Source organism: Anas platyrhynchos, chromosome 1 (assembly GCF_047663525.1).
Source record: "Anas platyrhynchos isolate ZD024472 breed Pekin duck chromosome 1, IASCAAS_PekinDuck_T2T, whole genome shotgun sequence".
NCBI classification, from domain to species: Eukaryota; Metazoa; Chordata; class Aves; order Anseriformes; family Anatidae; genus Anas; species Anas platyrhynchos.
In genome coordinates, this window is record NC_092587.1 from 195,983,138 (window position 1) to 196,007,655 (window position 24,518).

General features: G+C 43.8%; 2 protein-coding genes across 3 annotated transcripts; both read right to left on the reverse strand.

Annotated features, from left to right (window-relative positions):
• Positions 1–5,297: 5,297 nt before the first annotated feature.
• On the reverse strand, positions 5,298–9,950 carry FUT4 (fucosyltransferase 4). Its single transcript, XM_013093285.5, has one exon. The coding sequence runs from the start codon at positions 9,763–9,765 to the stop codon at positions 8,698–8,700; it is 1,068 nt and encodes a 355-aa protein (XP_012948739.4). The 5' UTR covers positions 9,766–9,950; the 3' UTR covers positions 5,298–8,697.
• A 7,116-nt stretch (positions 9,951–17,066) lies between these two features.
• Positions 17,067–23,426, reverse strand: C1H11orf97 (chromosome 1 C11orf97 homolog). 2 transcript variants are annotated; one of them, XM_072032776.1, is made up of 4 exons: positions 23,068–23,398; positions 22,341–22,445; positions 18,546–18,671; positions 17,067–17,367 (listed from the first exon to the last, which is right to left on the reverse strand). In XM_072032776.1, the coding sequence occupies exons 1-4, from the start codon at positions 23,246–23,248 to the stop codon at positions 17,363–17,365; spliced, it is 417 nt and encodes a 138-aa protein (XP_071888877.1). In that variant the 5' UTR covers positions 23,249–23,398; the 3' UTR covers positions 17,067–17,362. The 2 variants fall into 2 exon arrangements, with proteins under 2 accessions (XP_071888877.1, XP_071888878.1); XM_072032777.1 differs by having other exon boundaries at positions 17,209–17,367; positions 23,150–23,426.
• Between the last annotated feature and the right edge of the window lie 1,092 nt (positions 23,427–24,518).

The following is a 24,518-nucleotide window of genomic DNA, read 5'->3' on the forward strand; positions in this document are numbered from 1 at the left end:
TTTAAAACACTGGTCCCAATCTGGACTTAGAAAAATGGACATGACAGAAAAATTTACCAGTTTTGCTTGAATTTCTGGCTTCCTAGCACATAACGTGTCCAAAAAGCTTGCACGCTTTTGAAATCCAGAGGACACATGCATGTTGGCAGGCAGTGTAAGCAGCACCAGTGTCCCAAGCAGACAGATTTTTTCGGGCAGCCTGTAGGTACACCAGCAGGTAGCATCAGGAAAAAAGCAAGCTGCTTTCTCTTCGGACAAGATGACACTGCAGCTTTTGTAAAATAAATGAGGTTATTCATGAGAAAACACAGAGGAGATGGCTTGCAGTGGTGCAGTCTTTCTGCAGTACCCAAGACCTCGTAAGGGATGTATCCAGAGATCACTGAGCTAATTTATTCGTGAGTTTAGCTTGTGGGTTTTTTAAGGATGTGGGTCTAAGATATGATCTGCCATAGCAGAGGCAGTGCACCACAAATAATGCCATTCAAGTACCTAGACAAATTGCAAGGCGGGGGACAGAAGGGTGCCTCGGAGCACCAGGCAACTCACGGGGCTGACCTGTGCCATCAGCTCTGGTTCCTTGTCCTGTTGGCAGATGTGAGCATGGGATCTGAGCCATCGGTGCTCCCAGCACAGGGCTCGCTGCCAGCTCCTGGCCCCCTGCATCTGCCAGAGGAAACGATCAACAGCAAGTGGGTAACCTTGAGGGAAGATTATAACCAGCCTGGATCCCCCTGCAGATAAGCAAGCTGAAGCAGGTGAACACGTTATGTGAAGAGGCACAAGATGTGGGTGTCAGGGATTGAGGCAGTCAGGGACTGAATAAAAATTTGCAGAATAACAGGAATTCATAAAAAAGAAATGGAGATCTTCCCCATCTCCATTTCTGCTACTGTTGTGGAGAACATTACGGTACAGATAAGGGCAGTTTGGTCAGTTTGCCATTTGGAGACACTTGCCTTATGGAAGCTCTTCCATCCTTCAGGTATGATTAAGCTGTGCTTAAGGCAAAGAAATACATAATGCATTTTTTTAAAAAACATTTAAGCCCATAAAACATCTACCCATATCTAGCTGTCCCACAGCTAGCGGACACTGATGGTCATTAGCTTAGCCAGCTAATTAACCTCAGCTTGATGCTCGGTGCCCTGCTGGTCCTACTGATGCTCAGCCTAGGGGCAGAGCGGATCGTACACCCCGCTGGTGCTCAGGGTGTAACTGCTCCCAGCTGGGAGATCCAGAAGGGATCCCCCACAGCCCTGGGGGAAAAAATCCTCTGGTGCCATTCCTTTCTCTGCCTCACGCATGGCCAGGTCTGGCATCTGTCCCTCCAGTGGTGTCACCCGGTGGGTGCCTCCCCGAGCCCCACGTGCTGCTGCTGGGCAGGAATCATCAGCAACCTTAATGAGGTGAGAAGAGAAAGTTTTGGGGCATGCACTGGGCTTTGAACTGCCCCTGGCAAACCAGCTGTGGGTGGTATCTCGCTGTCGGTGGTTTGCAGCCCGTGACAAGGCCAAGCTGTGGTTAGCAGACAGGCTGCCTGGACTCCTTGGCTTGGAGCAGGCCAGATTTCCTCCCTTCCATACACGTATCACAACAAAACAAAACAAATAAATGTTTCTTACTAACTCAGCAGCTGCTGTAAACTGTTCCTCACTTCAGTAACTTTCTAATTAATAGATATGGGAATGACTGAACAGCTAAGCTATAACACAGCTTCAGGCAGAGAACCCGAAGTGAAAACTATACACCCAAACTAAAGGAATGGCATCTTCTGTGAACCCCAAAATATATTTAAGGTGGCTTTCTGAAGGCATTAGTACCACTATTAGCACAATTAGTATTACTATTAGTACTATTAATACTGATTAATTAGCAATTCCTAATATTCCAAGAATGAAATGAAGCACCTTAGGAAGTACAGGTGGACAAGCTGGTTTCCAGCTTTAAGGGCTCGATTTCATTTTCCTAGCTCCTTGTAAAGTCCGAAGCAGAAAGACACCTCCTGCAGGAGGGGTGACTGCGCGAGACTCACAAACAGGCTGCCAGAATCTGTCAGGTTGCAGGAAATGTCTTTCCCTCCAGGGCTAATGCAAAAATAAACTAAGCAAAACAGACACCCACACATTTTTTTTTTTTTAATATTTTTTTTTCCACATTAATTGGGGCTGTCCAAGTGAGGATTTCAGTTGCCATCTCTGCCCTGCATCTTCCTGCACTGCCCCCTGCCCTCCCGGTCCTCTCCCTCAGGCTTTGGTTATGGGATACAATGGGAGTTTTATTGAAAATTGAACATTTGCCACTGAGGAGAAGAATTAAGTAAACAGCCATAACTCGTAGGGTGAGGTTACCTCAGTAACTCCACGCAGCTTGGCAGAATGCTCACTTTTTGTGCTGAGGATAAAGCAGGGTTTTAATGACGAATTTTATCCGTTACCAAAATGAATGAAATCCTGTTTCCAGTGAGAGCACTGTCCAAACTCTTACTGACGTGTAATGGACTCATAAGCACCTGGCCTTCAGACAAACAGTCATAATTTTAGTTGGATTACTGCCTTCCGTGGCATTTTGAAAGGTTTTTATTCCACAGGGCGGTTGTGGTCCAGCAGAGGAGACCTCAGGCTGTGGGAGTGATGAGGACAGGAGAAGGGATGTGTTTTCTCTCCTCTCCTACAATGGTTCCGGACAGCTAGCAGTTCTCCAGATGCAAAAAAGGTCTGAAACAACCTTGTGCCTCCCCTTGCCTCCAGCCACCTTCTGTCAAGAAGTTTAAGATGACTGTGAGTTGGGAAGTGTGATCAGGAAGCTCTCTCTTTCTCTTAATTTCCCTAATGCACACTTGAGCTCTCTCTTGAGCTTGCACTAAAAGCATCAGCCAGAACAAGGATGGGAACAGGATGGAAGGCTGCAGCAGAAGAGGCAGAGGAGGTGGTGGCAGCTTTGGCTCTTCTTGTCGTGCAGGGGCAGAGGTAGGAACGAGCAGATAAAGCCCAGGCTGCAAGCTGCAGGTCACAGCTTTGCACACCTGGAGTATTCTCTGGGATTCAAATCCAAGAGCAACTTTCCTTTTCCAGTTACATCAGTGAAATATATTTTTTAAAATTCTTGTTATTACTTAACGTAGTTTTGAAGAGCGGGAGAATACACTTAATGTCTGTGCTTAGGAATAGACTCAACATAATGGCAGCAATTTTCATATTTGCAGTGAGAAGCCACTGTGAATGACAAGGAAGAGTAACTCAGCACCACTCAGGCTCTCGTCTTCTTCCAAAGATTCAATGCAGAAAATATTCCTCAGCACAGTGAACAGGCAGGGCAGTGAACAGTGAACCTGTGGCTTTTTTAATGAATGTGCCTGATGGTGCTCAATGAGAGCCTGAACCCAGCACAAATTCTGCTCTGCTTAACCTAGCTCATTTTTTCACAGCACAGCCATACCGAGTGAGGTCTTTGCGTTCTTGGTCCATCTCTGAGGAATAAAGGACTGGAAGTCTTCAGGGCTACCTGGTAATATCATCTTCACAAATAAATTGCTAATGCTCAGTTTCTTTCTGGACTTAACATCCCATCATCCAAAACACCCAGAATGTTTTTTACTCTGGTGGCAAATCTGAGGACATAAATGCTGAGCTGTCTTCTATAACACATACAGCCAAGCCACAGGCTGATTAACTTCAAAAGATGTTGTAATAAACAAAGGGGAAATACAAGATGCTCCGGGTTTCAAATTTTGCACTGTCTTTTGATAGTTATTAAAAGGATATTATTAAAATCCTAATCATCACTAAAAACATCCAATTTGAACTCTCTTCACAGATTTTTAACCCATACATTTATATAATTCCAAGGACCTGAAATCCCTGAAGAACTTTGCTGACTTTATTGACTTCTTACAAGAAAACTGCCCACTCTACAGGGCTCCTGGCTTCTGAATGCTTCCTGAGCGCTCTGAGCACCTCTGCAGAATCCCTGCAGCTTCCAAAGCCTCCCGAGGACCAGGTTTTCTCTTACTCAGCTCAGAGTCTTTGCAGCGAGGCCCTCAGGAACAGCAGCCACTGTAAGGCAAAACGTCCACAGAACTTAGCAGAGGCACAGATATGGTGGCCTCAGGTATCGCTTCCAAACTGGCCTCAGAAAAAAAGCACGGGAATATATGAAGCATAGCTGATAAACAGTCAGTTACAAGATATATCTGAATTATTCAAATAACTTTTTTTTTTTTTTCCTGATTAGAAATAGGTGTTTATACTTGGATCCTGGTTTATCTTTAATTAAATACCACTTAAACCCACGTTAAGTCACCATGTTCTCTTCAACAGATTGCAGATTGAGCCAGCTCTGTGCTTCCTACAAAGGACTGTTCACGCTCTGAAAGCAAATACCATTTTATATGATTGCTGGATAAAGAGGGAGTTTAAAACTAATCAAGCATAACTCACATCTTACTTAAAAGTCAACAAACAAACTTGAGCAAATGGTACCCAATGTTTGGCAGATAAATATTTCCACCCGTTTCCACCACCCAGAGTCCAATCGCGGTTGGAAAACCAGCAAAAAAAAAAAAACATTTTCCGTCTTGGGCACAGGTAAGCAAGCAGTTGGTTTGCAAAAGTTAAATGTGGCGGTGACACAGCACAAACCACCTGAAGGGGAAAAAAGCGAGCGCTGCAGCACTCACCACATCCTGGGGAAGGGGGGTGAAGTTTCAAGAGAAATGGTGAAACTTACTCAGAACTCCCCACTATGTGGTACAGAAGATGAATGAAGAGAGAGGTCATCCATCACGTTTGCTGCAAAAAACGTTGAGAAATTTAGGGGAGAAAGGGTTGGGGCCCTTTGTTTTCTGTTGCTTGGTTGAAGACATCAGCGAACAAGTGTGAAAAAAGCTGCAGCTAAGAGTTGCACTACGTGCTGAACACCAACCCCAATCTCTGTGACACTTTGACATTTAAGAAAAAAAAAAAACTCCGAGGACTTTCAAATTCTCCGTAGGTGAAGAGAGAGTTTGTTGGATGGTTTTGGGTTGTTGTTTTAAATGACATTTTTTCCAGCAGACATCCAACTTCAATAAATGCTCCTTTTCATAGTGAAAATAACCCAGTGCAGCCTCTCCTGCGAAAATATTTTTCCCCTGGCACAACCTGGTCTCATTCCTAACCTCAGACAGTCTGACAAATTTGAGAACAATGAGCCACTTCTCTTCATTAAAAGGTGAAAAACATGAAAAGAATTTTTTCTTTAAAAATCAGTTTTCTACAGCTGCCCTTCATAACGCATAAAGAAATACAAAAATAGGGTCATTTTGTGCTACTTCCTTTCTGTAATTTTATTGAATGTTAATCTACATGATTAATACAAAGTTACTCCACTCTATGAAGAGACTTTACAGTAGAAATTTCCCTGAGACACGTTATGTAACTGACAGGATCACACACTTCTCTGCTCCACTTATAACCAGAGGGTGATGTCGATTCGTCTCCTTCTGAGAAACGGAGCAGAATCATCTTCCTTTCCCTCTCTCCTCCCCAACAGTTTAATACATGGAATAAAACAGGTTTTTTTTCAAAACGTATTCCAAAAGATTTGTCTGCTCAGAATAGAAGGTAATTTGCTTGATTTTCGTAGACCCATCACATACACCACCTGCAATGTCTTGTGGAGTCTGGTACCTGATCTACAACCCATTTTGCTAAGACAAAATTCTTCTTTACCATCAAACTTGGGCTCAGTTCACTTGGGAATTACACAAGACAGCCCTCAGCTCATAGCAGTACTCCAGTTATTAGCTTATTTCTTATAAGCCCATGAAGTGGCTGAACTAAAAATCCAACTGGATCTGTAGAGATGCTGTATTGTTGACTGCAGCAGCTGTAGACCAGGTCTGAGTTTCCTCCTGATAATGGGAAAAGTATGCAATGCTTATGCAAGACCTGTGAAGCTAGAAAAGGCTTCTCTTCTCCCACAAGTACTCTGCAATAATTATTACAAGACAGCAGTTTTCATTATACAATTTTTTAAAATAATCATTTAAAATAATCACTTACAAACAGAGCACAGCTGTGATATCTTATTCAAAAATAACACTTTGATCATTGCATAGCTGTTTTCTGAATTTTACAAAACTCCAATTCCACCAAGATTCCCGTAAGAAAAGCTGAGAATAAAGTCCCGGTTGCAATCATTGGAAATTCCCATGCTCCTGTAGCCTCATCTCCTGCCTGTGGCATCACTAATGATAACACAGAAAAATCGTGTGTCTGAAAACCTCCAGAACATGCTAAAAAATTTGGAAGGACTGGAAAATTAATACACTTTTTGGCAGGCTGATAAAAAGTAGTGCAATCTTAATTACTAGTTTTCAGAGACTGCTCACCGCTTTTAACACCAGGTTTTTGTACATACTTACATGAACTGAAATAAACAGTAAAAAGAAAGGATAAATCAGAGACAGATTCTGTTATCCTGGCACTTAACTGTTAGTGTTAATGTTATACTTAGATTTCTACTTTAGAAATTATCAAAATCGGTTTTACGGGAGCATTAACCACTGGCAGGGAAGCAGATGACTGTGCAATGAAGAGCTTTTGCTTTAAAGAATCCCTTGGAACAGTTTAAATGAAAGCGCAGCAGTAAGTAGGGAGCATCCCTACTGCACTCAGCATTGCGCTGACCGTCTTCTCTGCTCTCCTGATAAAATCTCTGCAGCAAGTCTGGCATGAACAGCCATGGTCATGAAGTACTTTTACCCATCTTCCCTTCCACAAAAGCAGGAGAGAATAAAAACAGGAGCCACCAAGATCTGCAGGCGTAAATCTCTGCAAATTATTCACGAACTGGATCATTATTTCAGATTTTTTTTCAATCATCTTTAGTTCCGTGCTTACCTAATCATGGGAACATGTAATTTACCATAAATTACAGTAGGCTGTCAGCTGATTAGTCTAAGCACCTAACCTGACATCCCTTATTGCTTAAATCAAATGTAATCCTATTCTAACCTAAATAAGACAAACAAATGCCAACAAACTGACCTCGCTCTTGTTTGCTAACTCGTCTTTCCCCACCTGTTCTGTGCCCATGATTTTACTCCAAGTGAAGCCTCTGGATAATTTCATGGCCTTAAATAAGAGCAGGATGAAACCCTCAATCATTTGTACAGCACTCTTGTGGGTTATCATTCTATTTTTTTTTTGCCACTAAATCTCACAGCTGCAAAGGGCAGGAAGGACTGAGGTTCCTGTGGATCAGTAACTGCAACTGAAGACCCTCTCCGGCTTTCAGGATGCAAGATTAGAATTAACCAAAAAGTAACCACACACTGACTGCTCCAAAGATCTTAGTCCAGCAGGGTGGCAGAGCCTGAAAGGGAACGCCGCCTGTAAATGTTCTGGGTTGGCAGTTCACAAGGAAGTTTTAGCCTAGAAAACTAGTTGTACATTAAAAAAGAGAGGAAGAAACCTTCAAAGCCAAAGATAAGAAATCCTTCTCTCCCTTTTCATGTACTTCCCTCGTACAACCTGTGTTTAACAACGGTTTACATTGTATTCTCTACAGTAATTTCCTTTCTGGAAGGTAGTGATTTGGGAATTGGACTTTGGGATTTTTGTTGTAATTATTGTTTCACAAACAGCGAGCTGGCACTCTGAGTAGTCTGTCACCTGGCAGAATTTTTAAAAATGCATGCCATATGCCAAAGCAGTTGCTATACAATAAGACATTTGAACGATACTAGAGAAATAAGTTAGCCTTTCTGTATATATATTCAATACAGTAATAAAAAACCCTGCGGTTCTGAGTCTTTCCCTGCTTTTTCCTATATGGCAGTAATTTTGCAGAGAAAAACATGCAGACTCCTGTAAACATTTTCAAATTCCTGAAAAAAAAGGGAGGGCAGAAACATTCCAACTTTATTTCTACATTCTGTCTTTTCCTGTACTTGAAGCTCTTCTCTGCCTTCATACAGGACAGATGTGCTCATGGTTTGGGAAGGGAGTGGAAGAAACACTTTATATCATCTGAGCTGTTCATTCCACTCACACCCAGACCCCTCCATACACTTTTTCCTAAATGGAATTTTTATTTGGCTCAAGGAATTATTATTTGGCTGCTGCAATTCAACACATTGCTAAAAAGTGCTACTGTATCATCACATTCTTACGTTCAACACTTGCGGCTCAGCATTTGTCGGCAAATAACTTTGATTTTCTTAATAATCACTGTTAAAAGTATTTGCTTTTGTCTTTGGAATGCAGAAAGCCAGCACTGGTCACGTATCCGCTATAAGCAGAAGAAAGTTTCACAGTCCAGGAAGCTGTCATAGCTGACAAAATTGGTTTCAGCTGTACAGCTGAGGAACTTGGCATGTTTTATTTACATTTAGCTGTGCACAACTGCAAAGGTTTCAGATCTGCATGGCTTCTGGAACTTTAATTAAACTTTGCTCTTGAAGAATCCTCTTGCCGGATGGTTCTCTGTACTTTCATGATTTTGCCCTGTAGTAAAAATCTTCCTTTTGTCTTTTTTTTTTTTTTTTTTTTTTTTCCCCCAGCTTATTTACCTGTATCTGTACGTCCTTCTCAAGGATGACAAACTAACTTTGCTAGGGTGGTGATCTCTGCGAGATGCAGCCTTCCTCATGCCTTAGTGAAGGCTGCTGCTCGGAAAGACTGGCCAAGCGAGCCTCACCCACCAGGATCATCAGCTTTCAAACCAGCTGGCCAGATTTCGTACCGTCTTGACTTGATTCCCAGCTGTCCTCACAGCCTCGCAAACCTTGCAGTAATGCTCGTCCCAGAAAGATGTGACGTGGACCTCGTACTTGTTCCGCCAGGCGAAATACCTCCTGTAGCTAGGCTTGTTTTTATCGAGGAATTTCAGGTAGGTGGCCAGCAGCCTGGGGCTGGGGAAGTCATCGACGTGGATGAAGGAGTTGGCGGGGATGAAGCGCTCGTAGTTGGCCCTGCGGGGGCCGAGGACGACGGGCACGGCGCTGGCGGCGAAGGCGTTCCTCCAGAGCTTCTCGGTGATGTAGTCGGTGTGCTGCGAGTTCTCGAAGGCCAGGTAGAACTTGTAGGCCGACACCGTCTTCACCACGCTGCCCTCCACCAGCGCCAGCCCCTGCGCCCCGTACACGTCGATGGCCAGGTGCTCCTTCAGCTGCCGGTAGTAGCGCACCCGGGCGTGCTCCTCGTTCCAGTTGCTGATCACCCACGCCACCAGCCTCGTCTTGCGGGGCAGCGCGAAGGGCCGGGGCTGGGGCAGCGCGTGGAGGTACCCGTAGGGCACGAAGACGTCCGAGTCCCTGCGGTAGGACATGGTCCAGTTGAAGACGCCGCCCAGCCCCTGCAAGCCGGGCGAGTGCGAGGGCGACTCGAAGTTCATCCACACCCAGAGCTGGCGCTGGGGGCGAGGCGGGGGCCCTCGGGGCAGCCCCTGGGCTCCGTGCAGGGCCAGGTCGCGGTGGTGGAAGAGCACGGCCCTGGCCTCGCCCAGCCGCCCGCGGTCGGCGCTGAGGCGGCAGCCCGACACGTTGTAGCGCCGCCGGCAGTCCGTGAGGCGCCGGGGGCGGCCGAAGGGCTCCCACCACAGCAGCACGGTCACCTCGTCCCCTGCCCGGCCCGTCGTCGGGACCCGGCGGGGTTGAGGCTGCCGGAGGCAGGCGAACAAAGCGAGGGCGGCCCCCAGCAGCCCGGCCGCCAGCGCCCAGCGCCGCCGCCACAGCCGCCGCCATCTCCTGGGGCAGCTGCGGCGGGGGCACGGCTCCATCGCCCGCTGGGGAGCCGCGGGGCCGCCCAGCGCATGCTGCTGCTGCTGCTGGGAGTGCTGGCACTGCTGCTGCTGCTGCTGTTAAAGCTGTTATTGCTGCTGCTGCTGCTGCCTCCCCTCAGCGCCCAGCCCCTGCCCCGCCGCCGCCCCTCCCGGCCATGCCGGCCCGCTCCCGCCCACAGCAGCCGGCCCTGCCCCGTGAGGAGAGCGGCCCCCCCCCCGAACCTCGCTGTTCCTATTTCTTCATCATTTTTTGGGTTTGGGGTCGGCAGAAAGGGCTCTCCCCCACGGCCCGGGCCCGCCGGTTCCCGGGGAGTACTTGGGAAGAAGAAGAGGAGGGGGGGGGGAGGAGGGTCCCTTTTCGAGCCGTCACGGTTCCGAGGGTGAGGTCGAGCAAAGTCGTGAATAAATCGGTTACTGAGTGAAAAGGGGAAAAATAAAGGAAGAGACGGCAGCCACAGCAGGTTGACTTCCTGCCAAGTCATCAAACGGTTTCAAGCACCTCTAAAAGGTCTAGCAAATTGGGAAAGTGTGTGTATATATATATGTATATATTATACATATATATGTATGTATATATTATCTATATATGTATGTATGTGTATATTATATATATATTTACATATTATGTAGTCACTTTAATTCTTTTTAGGACTACATATGTTTTCATTTAATATTTAAATCTCACTGCTATTTAAAAAAACTCCATGGTGACACTTTTCCCAGCTCTGCTTCACACAAAAAAGTGTGAAAAACTTGATCAGATAGGCCCGAGATGTTTTCCCCCGTCATTTGTTTCAGCGAACCACGATTTCGTTGATTCACACAGCTCAGAGCATCTTTGTACAGAGCTGGAGGCTCTGCATTTTTGTATATTTTTGTACATGCATTTTTGTACCCACAGCTATAGATTCAAGGACCTCTTGTATACATCCACTGAGGACAGCAAAGGTACACAGGGCATAGAGTCTTGCCGACAATTTGGGTAGCAGCACAGTGTTTCCATAGCACATAGGTCAAGACTCTGCGACTCATCTCTGTGTTAGAAAAGAAAGCAATTCAAGCCCATTTATGCCCCAAAATACAGAATGGTTGCAGGTGAGATTGCTGTTAGGGTAGCAACTAGGTCGTGCATGTCCATAAACTTATTAATTGTACATGAAAACACTTGCAGACTTCCATTGTCCATGATCTAAGCACTCAAAGAAAAAAAAAAAACCAACAGCTGTGGTTACAGTAAGCATGTTATAGTCTCTGCTGTAACACCCAGTGCTGGCTGGAAGGGATTTCTGGAGGTCACTACTCCACCCTCAGAGGATCCACCTCAGAGGAGGATCCACCTCCTCAGGGTGGAGTAGTCCACCTCAGGAGTGGTCCACCTGCTCAGAGGAGGACCGCTGCCAGCACCAGCTACGTTGCTTACATAGGTGCTGGCTTGACTAGCAGCAAGAAGTTGAAAATACTCAAGAACAGAGACTCCACAACACCTTTGGCAGCCTGTCCCAGTGCTGCGCCACCCTCTCAGTGAAGAATTTTTTCCTGCTCTTCAACACTGAACCTCCCAACCTGTAATTTCTGGCTGTTAAGGCCCCTTGTTATATCCCAGGACAGAACAGCTCCATCATCTTCATAGCACCTTTAGGTAGCTAGTTGTTGGCTGCTATTAAATCATCCCTTTGCCTCCTTTCCACAAGACTAAACAAAGTCCACCTCCCTCAACCTCAGTTATGTGCTGTAGGACCCCTCATCATCTCAGTAGCTTTCCACTGGACCTTCTCCATATTCTCAACTTCTAACCTCAAACTGGGAGTCTGGAAAGTGGACACAATATACCAGGTGTCCCCTCACCAGTGCTGAGTGCAGAGGGACAAGGACTTTCCTCAACCCACTGCACATACACCTGATGTTGCCCAGCATATGGCTTGCTTTCCTTTCAAGGCTCTGTTGGCTCACATTTTACTCGCTGTGCACCTGGTCCCTCACAGCGTGGTTGTTTATCAGCCAGTCAGTTCCCAGCCCGTACCAGTGCACGGGGCTTTTCTGTTGTACATACAGAACTTCGTACTTCTCCTTGCTGAACTCCCCAACATTTCTGCTGGCTCAGCCCAAGCTTCTCCAGTCCTCTCTGAAGTTGTTCAAACCAGCATGACAATCCCCTTTTCTAATTCAGTATTGTCTTCAATATAGTGTGCTAGCCAACAGCAGCAAACTAAAACAACAATAATGCAATAAACATAGGACCTGCCTTGACAAACAATGCTGATTTTAGTCACAAAATGGGGATCTGGGAAAATTATTTTACCACAGTAAAAAACTGTAAGCATGTAGAAATACAATGCTGACAGACCCAAATCCTCTGAGTGCATGAGCTGTACTTGAGATCAGCTCATGAAAGCAGCCCAGAACCCATCCAATACAATGAACACTACCTAAAATGAGCACAATCCCTTGTCTGCGTTAATGAAAGATTCAAAGTGGCCAACAACTCCACTGTAAACAATTTTGTTTCTTTAGCTGCTTCTGCAGATAACGTGAGAAATTTGGGACCCATAAAAATCAGTGGGAGAGCTCAACTGACTTTTGTGGAATTATGATTCACCCAATAAATTTGATTGTATGAGCCGCAATGGCAGCTGTTTTCCTTCAAGAACATAAATTTGATCTATGAGTTTGGAGGAAGCTGAACCAGATCGTACTTGCCTAATCAAGTTTTCATTTCTGGTCTTGCAGATTTGTTGGTAAGCCGTTCCAGTTCCACAGCCCAGTCAAGTAGAGTCTATTGATCATGCCAGGCCCCGTCCTGCACGTAGTGAAGTCAGCAACAATCTTGTCTTTCATTCAGGTTTATGAAATGTTTCAGGACAACTCATCAGGGAAGTTCTTGTAAGACAAGTAGTGACAACTTTGAAAAAAACAACAAAAAACAAGCAAAAGGAAACATGACTATGTCCCTTGCACCCTTTCTTTCGCAAATTGCACCTCAACCAGAGCTAGGAACGTGGGGACTAGAGCAGCACTTTTCTTTACAAAATTTCTTTTTCATAAAGAGAGGGTTTTTTTCAAGTAGCTTTTTTCACTCTGGCTTGGGAAACGCACCCACTGCCGCTGATGGGAAGTACAACGTGATGAAGACCGAGTAGCTTTACCAGATGCCTGCAGATATCCCAGAGGGAACAGACCCGATCTTGCCTGCTTTTGGAGGTCAGCCAGCCCAGGCTGTCGCTCTGTGGCCCAAAGACCACTCAGACTTCTTGGTACTCTGTACACAAATGGGAGATCCATGGCTGAACCACTCCGTGGAAACAGCAGTAAGCTCCACTGTTGCTGATAGACAGGAATTTAAAATAAAATGCCGTCTGTTAGTAATGAGGCTGTTGCAAAATAAAAAACATTTTGCTTATTTGAAGGCTAAATGTTTGCAGTTTCTAACAGCAGTTAATGTTTTTGCCTAGAGCTTCCCAGCTGGCTTCCTCTTGTACTCTGACTCACCGTTTTGTCACACATGAGCAGTATTTAGGCCTAGAAGACTCTTTGAAGTTACTTGTCAACTGTCTTGAAAACATGGTTTAAAAGGTACCAAAGGATGCTTTATCTTCAGCCACAGCTATCAAGTCAGATGTGCTATCAACCAGGGAAACCCCATGCAGGTGGTTTTTTATCCTAAAAGAATGTCACCAGCTACAAGGAGAGGCAGAAACTACCTGGTACCAAAATGACACTTAAGAATGACTTTGAAATCTCTTATCATGAGCAGTCCCTGTAGTTTCGATGCAAGCTTCTGCCAGGTAAGGCCCTAAATCCTGTGTGAAAAAGAGCGATACAAGTTCTGTATAAATTGCTTGTTGTATTTTAGTATAAAAATTAAATGCCTGTAGTTTGATTAACTAATGTTTCATGCTGGGGATTATGATCTTTCTGCTTGGAAGTTTAAAATTCTGAAATATGACTAGAGATAAAAGATCCAGTTGAAAGCTGATGCCTGCCTTGTTGGATGAGCAGCTTCCGAACAGACGAGCCCACATGACTGCACACGCAGCAAATGTGATGTTAAAATATTCTGCCTGGCTATACAGATCCATTTGTGACTGAGCAGAGCTGCACTAAAATGCTGTGAAGTTGACGTTTCCAGGACAAGGCACGGGCATGACCAGATGTGCTGTGCACACCCTGGAGGAAGGATCCCGTCTCTTCTACCTTCCAGTGCAGCGCGCACCTTTGTCATTCACCAGCATAGATCAGAACCAAAACCGGAGCAGAAAACTTTCCTGCCCAAACCAGATGATCCTCAGATAATTTGACACGTGTGTGTGTGTGCCAGCAGGCTGGAGTTTGGCTCTGTGGATATTTACTAGCAGTTATCATGGATTTCGATCTGTCTTGTTTTCTGAAGTACTGGGCTGCATCGTAAGCAGCACCCGGGGCAGGGGCAGTGACTCTCGGCCATCCGTACAGAGCAGGCAAACGCCTGCTCCCAGGGGACTGCTCTGATGCTCTCACTTCACCCAGAGAGCATCCCACAGCCCAAGTGCAAGGGTTTGTGGTACAGCTTTTCTTCACACATCTCTAAACCTCAGGCACTGAAGCAACGTTGCAGTCCAGGAGACAAGCCTCGCTCTAGTTTGAAGCAAATTTCCTAAAACTCACAGTTCTGGGGCCCTCGACACCAGCAGCTTTAATATGTTGATCCTCTCCTACTGTGCCTCATTACTTGATAGTGCAAACATAGCTGCTGAAAGATGTCAGTGCTTGAACTGACTCAATATGTGGAAGCAATGCTAGCTGTTGTCTTTCAAAACAGCAGTGTTTAGTTTGAAAAAAGAAATAAAAAAAAAAAAAAAAACAGAGAAAGAAACAAAGAGAAAAGTGTAGCTGAACAGCTAGAAAGTAAAAAATGACTGCGATAAAATATGAGTGCAGTTAGACTAGTGGAAATCCAGTTTTATTAAATATTATATTATAAATATTAAAGTAATATTAATAGCATTGCTATGACATTATTGTATTGCTTAGTTTGGTTCAAATGAAAGATGAGAGGCATTAAAATAAATTATAATCATAATAGAAATAACAAAATATTCAGCAGAAGAGATCTAAAAGACATTTCTCTGTTGCACAAAGTTACATGAAAAGGAAGCAAAGGCATCAAAGAATTTCACAAATCTGTTTTTGTTGTAGCAAAACTGAGCTAGTGCAGAAATCTGTGATGAACCCAGAAAGCGTTTTCATTTGGCAAGTTTTAAAATAAGATCACAAAGAAAATAATGACTAAGAATGAGAAAACAGGCGGAGGAGGCTTGAATTAAAATGAAGCAAGGAGCAGCAGGGAGATGCAGCAAAGTTAATCAAAGCCTCTATCTGATAAGCCAGTGCTTCTGAAACATCATTGTGTGCTTCATGATCAAATCTGCATGTGAAAACTAAGAATAATGTTTTCAAAAGCTGAAAATCCTCTAGTGCCTCAGGTGCAATTTTCAGTGCCAATAGTTTTATTATTTAGAAGTCAAATAGAAATGCTGAAAATTGTTACCTTTAAGCCAACTAAGTTTTTTTGTTTTTTTGTTTTTTCCCGCTTATCACTGATACCAAAATAAAACCAATTTTTTAGTATTTGAAAAGACTTCCAGGCAATCAAAAAACAAACATCCCTTTTCATTCACAGATAACCATAAAAAAAGCCAACAAACAGAAAGTGTAGTTTCATAAAGTTGTCACTGAGACTCTTTTTTCTTAACAATATTCAGATACTGAATAATATCTGAATAAGAATATAACATTTCTGAATAAGAAAATGTTATTTTCTTAACAACATTCAGATCCTTCCTTAGAATCTCAGAGTCCCACAAACAAATCCCACCTCCACCTCTTAGGATCGCATGAATGTCTTAAGAGTGACATGAATTATCAGTTTGAGCTGGCACTGGAAAGAAAGAACTTTTCAATTCTGATCTTTAATTACCCATCAGTTCATTTTTTTCACTGTACAAAACAGTTTCCTCCTTCAAAAAGATAGTAGCACTCGCTATCTTATTGCAGGACGGATGTCTGGAAAGATTTCTGACAATGAAAACTGTAGCGTGCAAAGTATTACTAATTTGGAAAAGAATGTGCTACAGTTATTTTATAAATATGGCATAGACTGATCATTAATTTAGATTGCTAAATGTGAAGACGGGAAATATCATGCTCACCAGCCTCGTTTGACTGTGGGTCATCATCTCCCTCCCCAGTTATTTCTTAATTATAGCTCTGCCCAGGTTGGCCAGCCTCACGGCAATCATTACTGTGGAGTCCTTGTATTATCACAGCACTTAAGAAACAATCACGGATCCTTTTAGGTTCTGTACAAACAGAGCTTTTGCCTCACTTGTTGAGATGGATCTCATCTCTTCCTAGCGGTTCTTAGACCTCAAAGAGCTTAAGCGCTCCCAGCTGCTGGAAAGCAGCTCGTCCAGCAGGATGCCAACTCCACCAAGCTGTTTTCCGCCTGTGAATCCCCCTGTCATGGTGCAAAGGATTATTCCTCCCCAAGTGCAGGACGTGGCATTTCTCTGGGTTGCAGTTCATGAAGTTCTTCTGTGCCCAGTTGTGCAGCCTGCTGAGTTCCTTTGGAATAGCTGCACGCCCATCTGGTGTATCGAACACTCTTCTCCATTTTGTACTCTCCATAAGCTTGCTGAGGGTGAACTCCATCCCATTGCCCAGGTCACTGATGAAGATGTTAAACAGTCAACCCCTGGGCTTCTCAGTTAGTGACTCTTCTCCAGCTGGACTTCATGCTCCTCATCCCAACCTTGGGAGCCTGGCTGTTCAGGCAGTGTTCGGTCCACCCCCTTACCCGTTCGTATAACCTGTAACTTCATCAGTTTGACTGTGAGGATGTTGGAGCAGAGAATGTCAAGAAGCTTTGTTAAAGTCAAAGAAAACAACACATCACCTGCTCTCCCCTTGTCCATCACGCAAATCATCTCGTTGCAGAAGGGTATTGGGGTTGTCAAGCACAGTTTCCCCTTTGTAAATCCTTGCTGGCTACTCCCAGCCACCCTCTGTCTTTGGTATGTTTGGAAATGGCTTCTAGGGTTATTTGCTTCATCATCTCCCCAGGGAGTGAGGGAAAGCTAACCAGCCAGTAGGTGCCTGAACCTTCTTCCATCCCTTCCCCAAGACTGGAGTGCCATTTCCTTCTGCCAGTCCTCGGATACCTCCCCCACTCACCCATGAGCTTTTGAAGCTCTCTTTTGTCCTGCTTTTGTACAGTACCTAGAAGGATCTAGGACTGTTTCTGAAGTTCTGTGATAATACAATAAATACAAACTAAAGATCATTTGGTATTACCTCACAGTAATGACAGTTACAAGTGAGAGTTAAGTTACAGTTATTTCAGGTTCCATGCTGCCTCTATCGTTTTTTAACACTACGACAACTCTTCCATAAATAGAGACATCACAGGCTTATTTATGTTAACATTTTATTAAATCAAGCAAGAAATTGAATCACAAACTCTTGCCCTAGAACTTCTGGGTTTATGAATAGATTCAGCATAAGGAATGTTAAGGCATCTCTTCGACTATATATTATGATCTTCTGCTGGAACTTACAATCACTCTGCAATAGAGAAACCCATAAAAATGTCAAATTTCACAGCAGTACATTTTTGTCATCAGAAGTATTCTGTAATTTTTGGATTGTGACACCTTCACTAACTGAAATATGGATCAGTTTTGGCTACTACAACAGGTAAAAAATCAGCATGAAGCTATGAATAGAAATAACTATAAAGAGAAAATAATTCCCTATCCAACCAGGACTATCTTCAAAATCTTATAAATAAAGATCTACATTTCCATACATGGTCATTTTAATGTTTGACACATCAAAACAGACTTGGAAGACTAATTTGTGCTAATCAATCATTTATGGGCAAAAGGGGCTAATTTTTAAGGTGCCAGTATCTCCAGAGCTCAGATCAAGACAGTAAGAAAGAGGTGCTGATATAAAACTCATGCAGCTAGCTGTATTTTTAAACCACTACCCCCTGAGAACATGACAAGTAGCTTCATCTAATGGCCAATATGCTGAGCTCGTATATTCTGCAACCTTATGGCACTAATAATATTCTTTTTATAAAGCTAATGAACTCTATTTCCTCAGGGTTGGAAGCTCTCACTTCTCACTGCAAAGTTAACACATTCCAGAAAAAGAGAGAAGATGGGCACATGGAGAAGATAGCTGAAAGCAACCAGCTCGTAAGGAATAGGTCCATTCCACAAAAGCCACATTCCAGCGACTGCAAAGATAGAAATATGTGCCCCAGAGCACCAACTGCAAATGGCAATTTGCTATGCAAAAGCAGGCAAATGTGAAAATGCCTGAAATGGTTCCTAGATCAATCTCCTTTCAGGAGACGTGATGGAGGAGGGCTTTTCCAAGCATTAAGGCTGAATGCGAAGGGGAAGTAAGGTTCATTACCTACATCACCACCCATTCACAGGAAAGAAGTGATTATTCCCCACATTTGCAGAAGGTTTCAGAATATTAAACAAGGTGACTCAACACAGCAATCCTAAACAGGTTTCTTCTGCAAAGATTTCAAGTCTGCTGGCTGATTAATAAAGCTGCCCAGCTGTGATTACTCTAAGGCCATATAGGTGATTTGATGGAAGAATAACATTGAACAAAATAGATCTGCAGTCCAGTGAGATATCTATGAATTACCAAATCATATTATCCTGCAACTTTAAAGTGAGGTGTTACAGCGAAAGTTTCTTATTGTTGACTCTTACTTCTCATTGCTGCATGCCTCGAGTAGAACTGAGGCTGTAAGAGCAAACCATTTCTGTTCTGGGATGCTGGTTTCAGGCCTCCGATGGAGAAATTCTTTTTCAGACTCCAAATTCCTTCCAGAGACACTGTTAATAATTTGTTAAAACAATCCTGTTACAACTTGTTCTAGATGAATGTAACATTTAGAAGACAGTCCCTTTGGTCAGTACAGTACAAATAGGGAGAACATTGTAATCATCCTCCATAACTAATGAAAACCAGATTGACATCTTCAGAGAGGAATTTGGATTGCTAAAGGTGTGTGTTACTCATTAGTGCCTGTGGAACAGCTTAGGACTACTAGGCTAACTGAAGCAAGATGTAGCTGATCTATAATGTATAAGAAACAGCAGTAATACTGTAAGTGCAACCAGTACGGTTTATTGGTCATACTGGAATACCAAACGGCCTCATAAAAGCAATAGCAGGGAAAAAAAAAAAAAAAAAAAAAAAAAAGCTAGTTTATTTTGTAGAAAGGTTACAATTTACCAGTCATCTAATTTTTGTAAAACAGTAAGCTTATGAATCATCTGAACTGTGTAAATCAGTAGCCCTCCGACCTGACAGTTGGTTTTTAATCAAAGCCCTGGCCACTTGTGGAACATCTCTAATTCTCTAGATGTATACTAATGAAAAAGGAACTAGGCTCTTGCTGAGTAATTTGCACACCAACATCTAATTGACCTTTTTATACATAGCATTATTACGGTAAGCATAGCTTGTAACTACCGTGCTCTACATACCATTATACACAGAACTTCTTATACACAGATTTTATACATTCCCCTAACAAATATTTTTTGGTGGTTCTGTTTTATCTGAAGTACTTTAAACTTCTGTAATATTGAGAGAATCTCCAGAAATCATGAGAGTATATTTTGTAGCATCCACTCATGTGATCAAATTGAAGCCTTCCTATTTTGACCCACTGGCAGATGAATGCAGTCCAAAATAGGTGTGTTAAGTTCTTAGTAACATCAGACATGAGCAGATCGAGCAAACCAATGTTAACATCTGCAGCTCAGCTACTTGCCCAGATCCCCTTTACAGTCACTGGGCACAGAACAGGCACTTACAGAGCATCACTCATGCAGAGGTAGGTATCTAGGACAAGAATTATATTTTCAAAATGTCTTTCTTTTTCTCCATTTACTATAAACAGAGCTCACATAAGTAGTTCATTTGCCTGTGTGCTGTAATTGCCTAAGGAGCCTAACCAGAGAAATGCAGTTGCATGTTCAGATGGTCTTTAAACTTGACAGACTACCGGTTACATCAACTAACTTTTGTACATTTTCATCTGTGAATCCAATTGTTTGAAATTCACTTTGAGTAAATCTACACTTGGGTCTTCATCCCACAAAAGACAAGACAGATATTTTTTTTCCAAAATTTTCCAGATTTGGAAATAAAGGCTAAATTACCCTTGCCACATTTGTGGAGGGTGTAATGATTAAGAAAGACAACAGCGGGCCTATTGCAACAAAACACAGCTTAGTATAACCAAGGGACAGGTTTACTCTGTAGAAAAGAATGTGGGGCTACAGAACAGGAATCAAGTATTATGGCACAAAAGATGAATTCTGTATTATATATTCAAAAGATTAAATACATATTATTCACGTGTTATAGATTTAGGAGTAACAGTTGGCAAATAGTTCAACATCCCTGGCTTATGTTAGCTTTAGATTTTAGTAGAGAAGTAAATTAAAATAAGTAGATGATTCTCTCCAGGATATTAGTGATACAAATACTGAAATAACGTGATCAGATTTGGTATTTACATTTTAAAAGGGGAGGCAAAACAATTGGTCAGAGTTCTTAAAGAGCTAAAAACAAGTTAAGTGCTAGACATAACACTCACATGGAGAGATGTTGAGACTCTAAACTGCTTAAGCTATCAAATACTGACTGCAAGCAACTTCCATTATAGTGTATATATAACTTCTCTCGAAGAAAATCCTGGATACTAAAAAAAGGACTATCAACAAAGGACCCAACAAAGGCAAGGAGCTGAACTGTACCAATCACAATTATTCATATAATCACAGAATGGTTTGGGTTGGAAGGGATCTTAAAGCCCATCTAATTCCAACCCCCTGTCATGGGCAGGGACACCTCCCACCAGCCCAGGTTGCCCAAAGCCCCATCCAGCCTGGCCTTGAGCACCTCCAGGGATGGGGCATCCACAGCTTCTCTGGGCAGCCTGGGCCAGGGCCTCACCACCCTCTGAGGGAAGAATTTCTTTCTTACATCTAATCTAAATCTCTCTTCTTTTAGTTTAAATCCATTAGTCCTTGCCCTATCACTACACCCTTGGACAAAAATTCCTTCTGCTAGGCCTCAGTCAACTGCCACCACACTGAAGCCTACAGTATCCCCAAAAAACAAGGTTTTGCAGTCCACTTAATTCATGCATATGTTTTATGTTTTGCTTTAAGAGGATACAGAATCACAGAATACCCCTTGCATGCAGATGCCATGGGCTTTTTCAACAGGAAGGTTCTTAAAAGCCCTACCAAAACTTGAGGAGAGGCTGCGTCCTGACAAAAATATACTTACAAGCATACAGCTAGAGAAATGTTTTCTTCAAAGAAGTGAAAATACACAATGTATGTAAATCCTAACTCTGCTCAAAGGAAGTAGAATTTGGCTTCATTTAACAGTCACCTTTTCTACTTGTGTAGCCTGCAGTGAAACGTAGCGCTATGAATGAGGCATGATTTTTTAACATGCCAGCCACTAGAACAAACTAATGAGGGAAGCTGCAAGAACCAGCTTTATTCAGCAGGCTCTGCAGAGAGGCACAACCTGAGGTACAGCAGCTTAACCAGTAGAGACAGTCAGGCCTGGCAGTCAAACAGATCAGCTGTCCTATCCTTAAACATTGCAAATGTCTGAAAAATAAATTTCTACAATTAGATGAATAGTTCTATGGCTGCAGGAGAAAACCACCACGATGTAAGTTATGTCCCACATGGGTCACATGGCTTTATACTCATTTCTGCATCACAACTAGCAAATGAGCTCGGACTAGGGTTGTTTACATGGAAAATATTTAAAATTTATATTAAAATGAAGAATCTAATTGATCTTTCTTAGATTGTTCCATCATTAGGCTCTTTTTGTTAAAAAATGCTAATTGTTTTTATTCTGATCTTCTAATTTTTACCTCCAATTCTCAGAATTAAGTTTCTTATCTAGACCAAACACCTTGTTCCCTCTTAGACTTTCATTTCTTCATTTGCCTACTATAGTCAAGTAGTTCCATAACCTTCAAACTGCCCGAACAGACTGATTTTCTACTTGCCTTCACTGTTTTCCTGTCCTTGATCTAACCTTATTCATTCTTACCTCAACTTCTTTTCAACACCAACTTCAGAACTGGATGAAGTATTCTAATAACTACAGCACCTCTTTCAAAGAAAGATGTAATAAACCTCTCTAGCACTTGGTATTTGCTTCTGTTTTATTAAACTGATAGATCATATGGAATTACATGTTCTCAACAATTATGTTCCCAATAATTTCAGGCTAAAAAATAGTAGAGACTATATGCAATTCTTCTGTTTCTGAATGTTCCCCAGATCATTCCATGAATGTTCTAGGCTGTTTTTGTTGTTGTTGCTCGGTTGGTTGGTTGTTTTTTTGGTGGTTTTTTTTGTTATAATCAGTAATTTTGCTGCAGTTCTCAAAACATCTTTTGTTCCATTTGCCCTGACAAACACTTTTCATTTGCTCGTAAGGAAGATGACCTGCAGCTGGATGTTTAATGCTGTATTCTTCTTTCTGAAAATAAAGCTCTTCTTGAAGGATTTCTTTAACTCTCCTAGATGGCTCAACATACACAAATTTCTTCCCTGTTAGCAAAACACATTACAAAAGAACCAGTTATTTAGTGTTAGGCCAGAGGTTGGACTCAATGATCTTGAGGTCTCTTCCAACCTAGAAATTCCGTGATTCTGTGATTTTACCCACGTCTCCCACCCCAATCTCAATATGCTTTGCTGAATGTAATTTTATCCTGTCCCGTTCTACTTTTATCTTTCACACACCTTACGACCAATTTACAGACGTGATAGGGTTCAGACATGCCCGGACCCACAAGGGATTCCTCACAGCAGTACCACAGCGGGTACCTAAAGGGGAGCACTGCAGGATTCAGAGGGAGCTGAAATCCATGGCAGCGAGCCAGGCACCTGGGAGAAGGGACAATGGGGTCCCTCCATGAGCAGCCCCAGCTGGAGCAGAGTGCTTCCAGGGGGACATGAAGGAAGCCCCCGAGATGTCCTTGCTGAAGGGGACGCCTCACAACATGTCACCCCTAAAAAAAGGCAGCGCACAGCAGTGCAGCCCTGCATGAGGCCACCACGGAGGCGGCCTGGGGAGGGATGCGACGCTTTCCTTCCCCATCTCCACCCTCCAAAGCTTTCTGGGGACCCATGACGGGGCAGGACCCCTGAGGAAGAAGCCGGAGCCCACCCCCGTGGTGCCCAGAGAGCCGGGGAGGGGACCCTGAGGCGGACAAGGGGCAGTGAGGCGAGCCGGGGGCCGCCGCGCTCACAGGGCTGCCCGCCTCTCGCCGCCTCGCCGCGGCTATCGCTGCCCGTCTCCTCGGCTTCCCCCGCCGGCTGCGGGCCGCTCGCCGCCGCGCCGCGGCCATCGCTGCCCGTCTCCTCGGCTTCCCCCGCCGGCTGCGGGCCGTTCGCCGCCCTCATGGCCACCGTGCCCGGCCAGCTGCGAGCCGCGCGGCTCCGTTGCCATAGGAGCGGGGATGGGCGGGGACGGGCGGGCCGCGCCCCGCCAGCGGCTGCCCGGCGCCATCTTGTGGCTGCCCTAGGGGCGATGTTCTGTAGCGGGCTGTGCCGCTTTTGCTTTCCGTCAGCGCTGAGGTGTTTTGCGCCTTCCACTTTGACCTAAAAAAAAAGGCCTTTGACCTTTTACCTCCCGTTCTTTTTAGTCAAAAAAATCATGGATGAGCCCCCGGTGCAAAGGCGTCCTGGGGTCGCTGTGTGGGGACCTAGGGTTGCCTCATGCCGCCATGGGGCACAGGGCAGGCTACAGTCCATGGTTTATCGTTAAACATCACTCATGTGGGGCAGGCAGCATTACACACACAGGTATGCACACACATCACTGCTGCTTTGTGTCCCTAGAAAGTGTTGCCACTACCCTAACTTTTAAAAGGATGTCACATTTTATGTCAATCTTCAGACTGAGACTGATAAAGACAGAAGGATCCAGCTTGACTGGATCGACTTACAGGAGCATTCGCTTGATTTTAATGGCACTTGTTGTAATATAAGGCACCTTGAAACTTTGATAGGACTGAGGTGGCATTTTGACTCCACTCATCTTGCTGCTGTGCATGCTATGAAGAAGAGCATCTTGCAGGTACCACAGCAAGCAGAGTGCTGCCAGATAGCAGCAGATGAGTACACCAGCAAGCTGTCCCACTCACCCAGCAGAGAGATTTGCCTTGTGACAGCTTCCTTGAAGCCAGAACTTGGCATACAGGAAGTGAGAATCTGTAAGATACAAGCCATGTCTAGTTAAACCAATGCACAATGTAATCTGTTCCTCATTAACGCATTTCAAAGCATATGTCGTTCACAAATATCCTGAAACCAAGCTTTCAAAATACCAAACATTAAAAATTACTTTGTACAATTCACATTTCAAAGGCAGTTCTCTATTTTTTTTTTTTTTTAACAGAATCGCAACACAGGGCTCCAGGAAAGACATGGTGATGAACATGCCCTCCAAAGATGCTTGATCAGAGGACCAAATAAATGCCTCAGAGGACAAAGGCCGACACATTCCAGCCTTGCTGCTGCTGCTACAAGTGTGCTTCAGACCTGTTAGTGGTGTCTGGAAGGAGCTTGGGATCACTCAGTAAGGTGTCTGCACAGGAGAAGATGTTTTCTTACAGT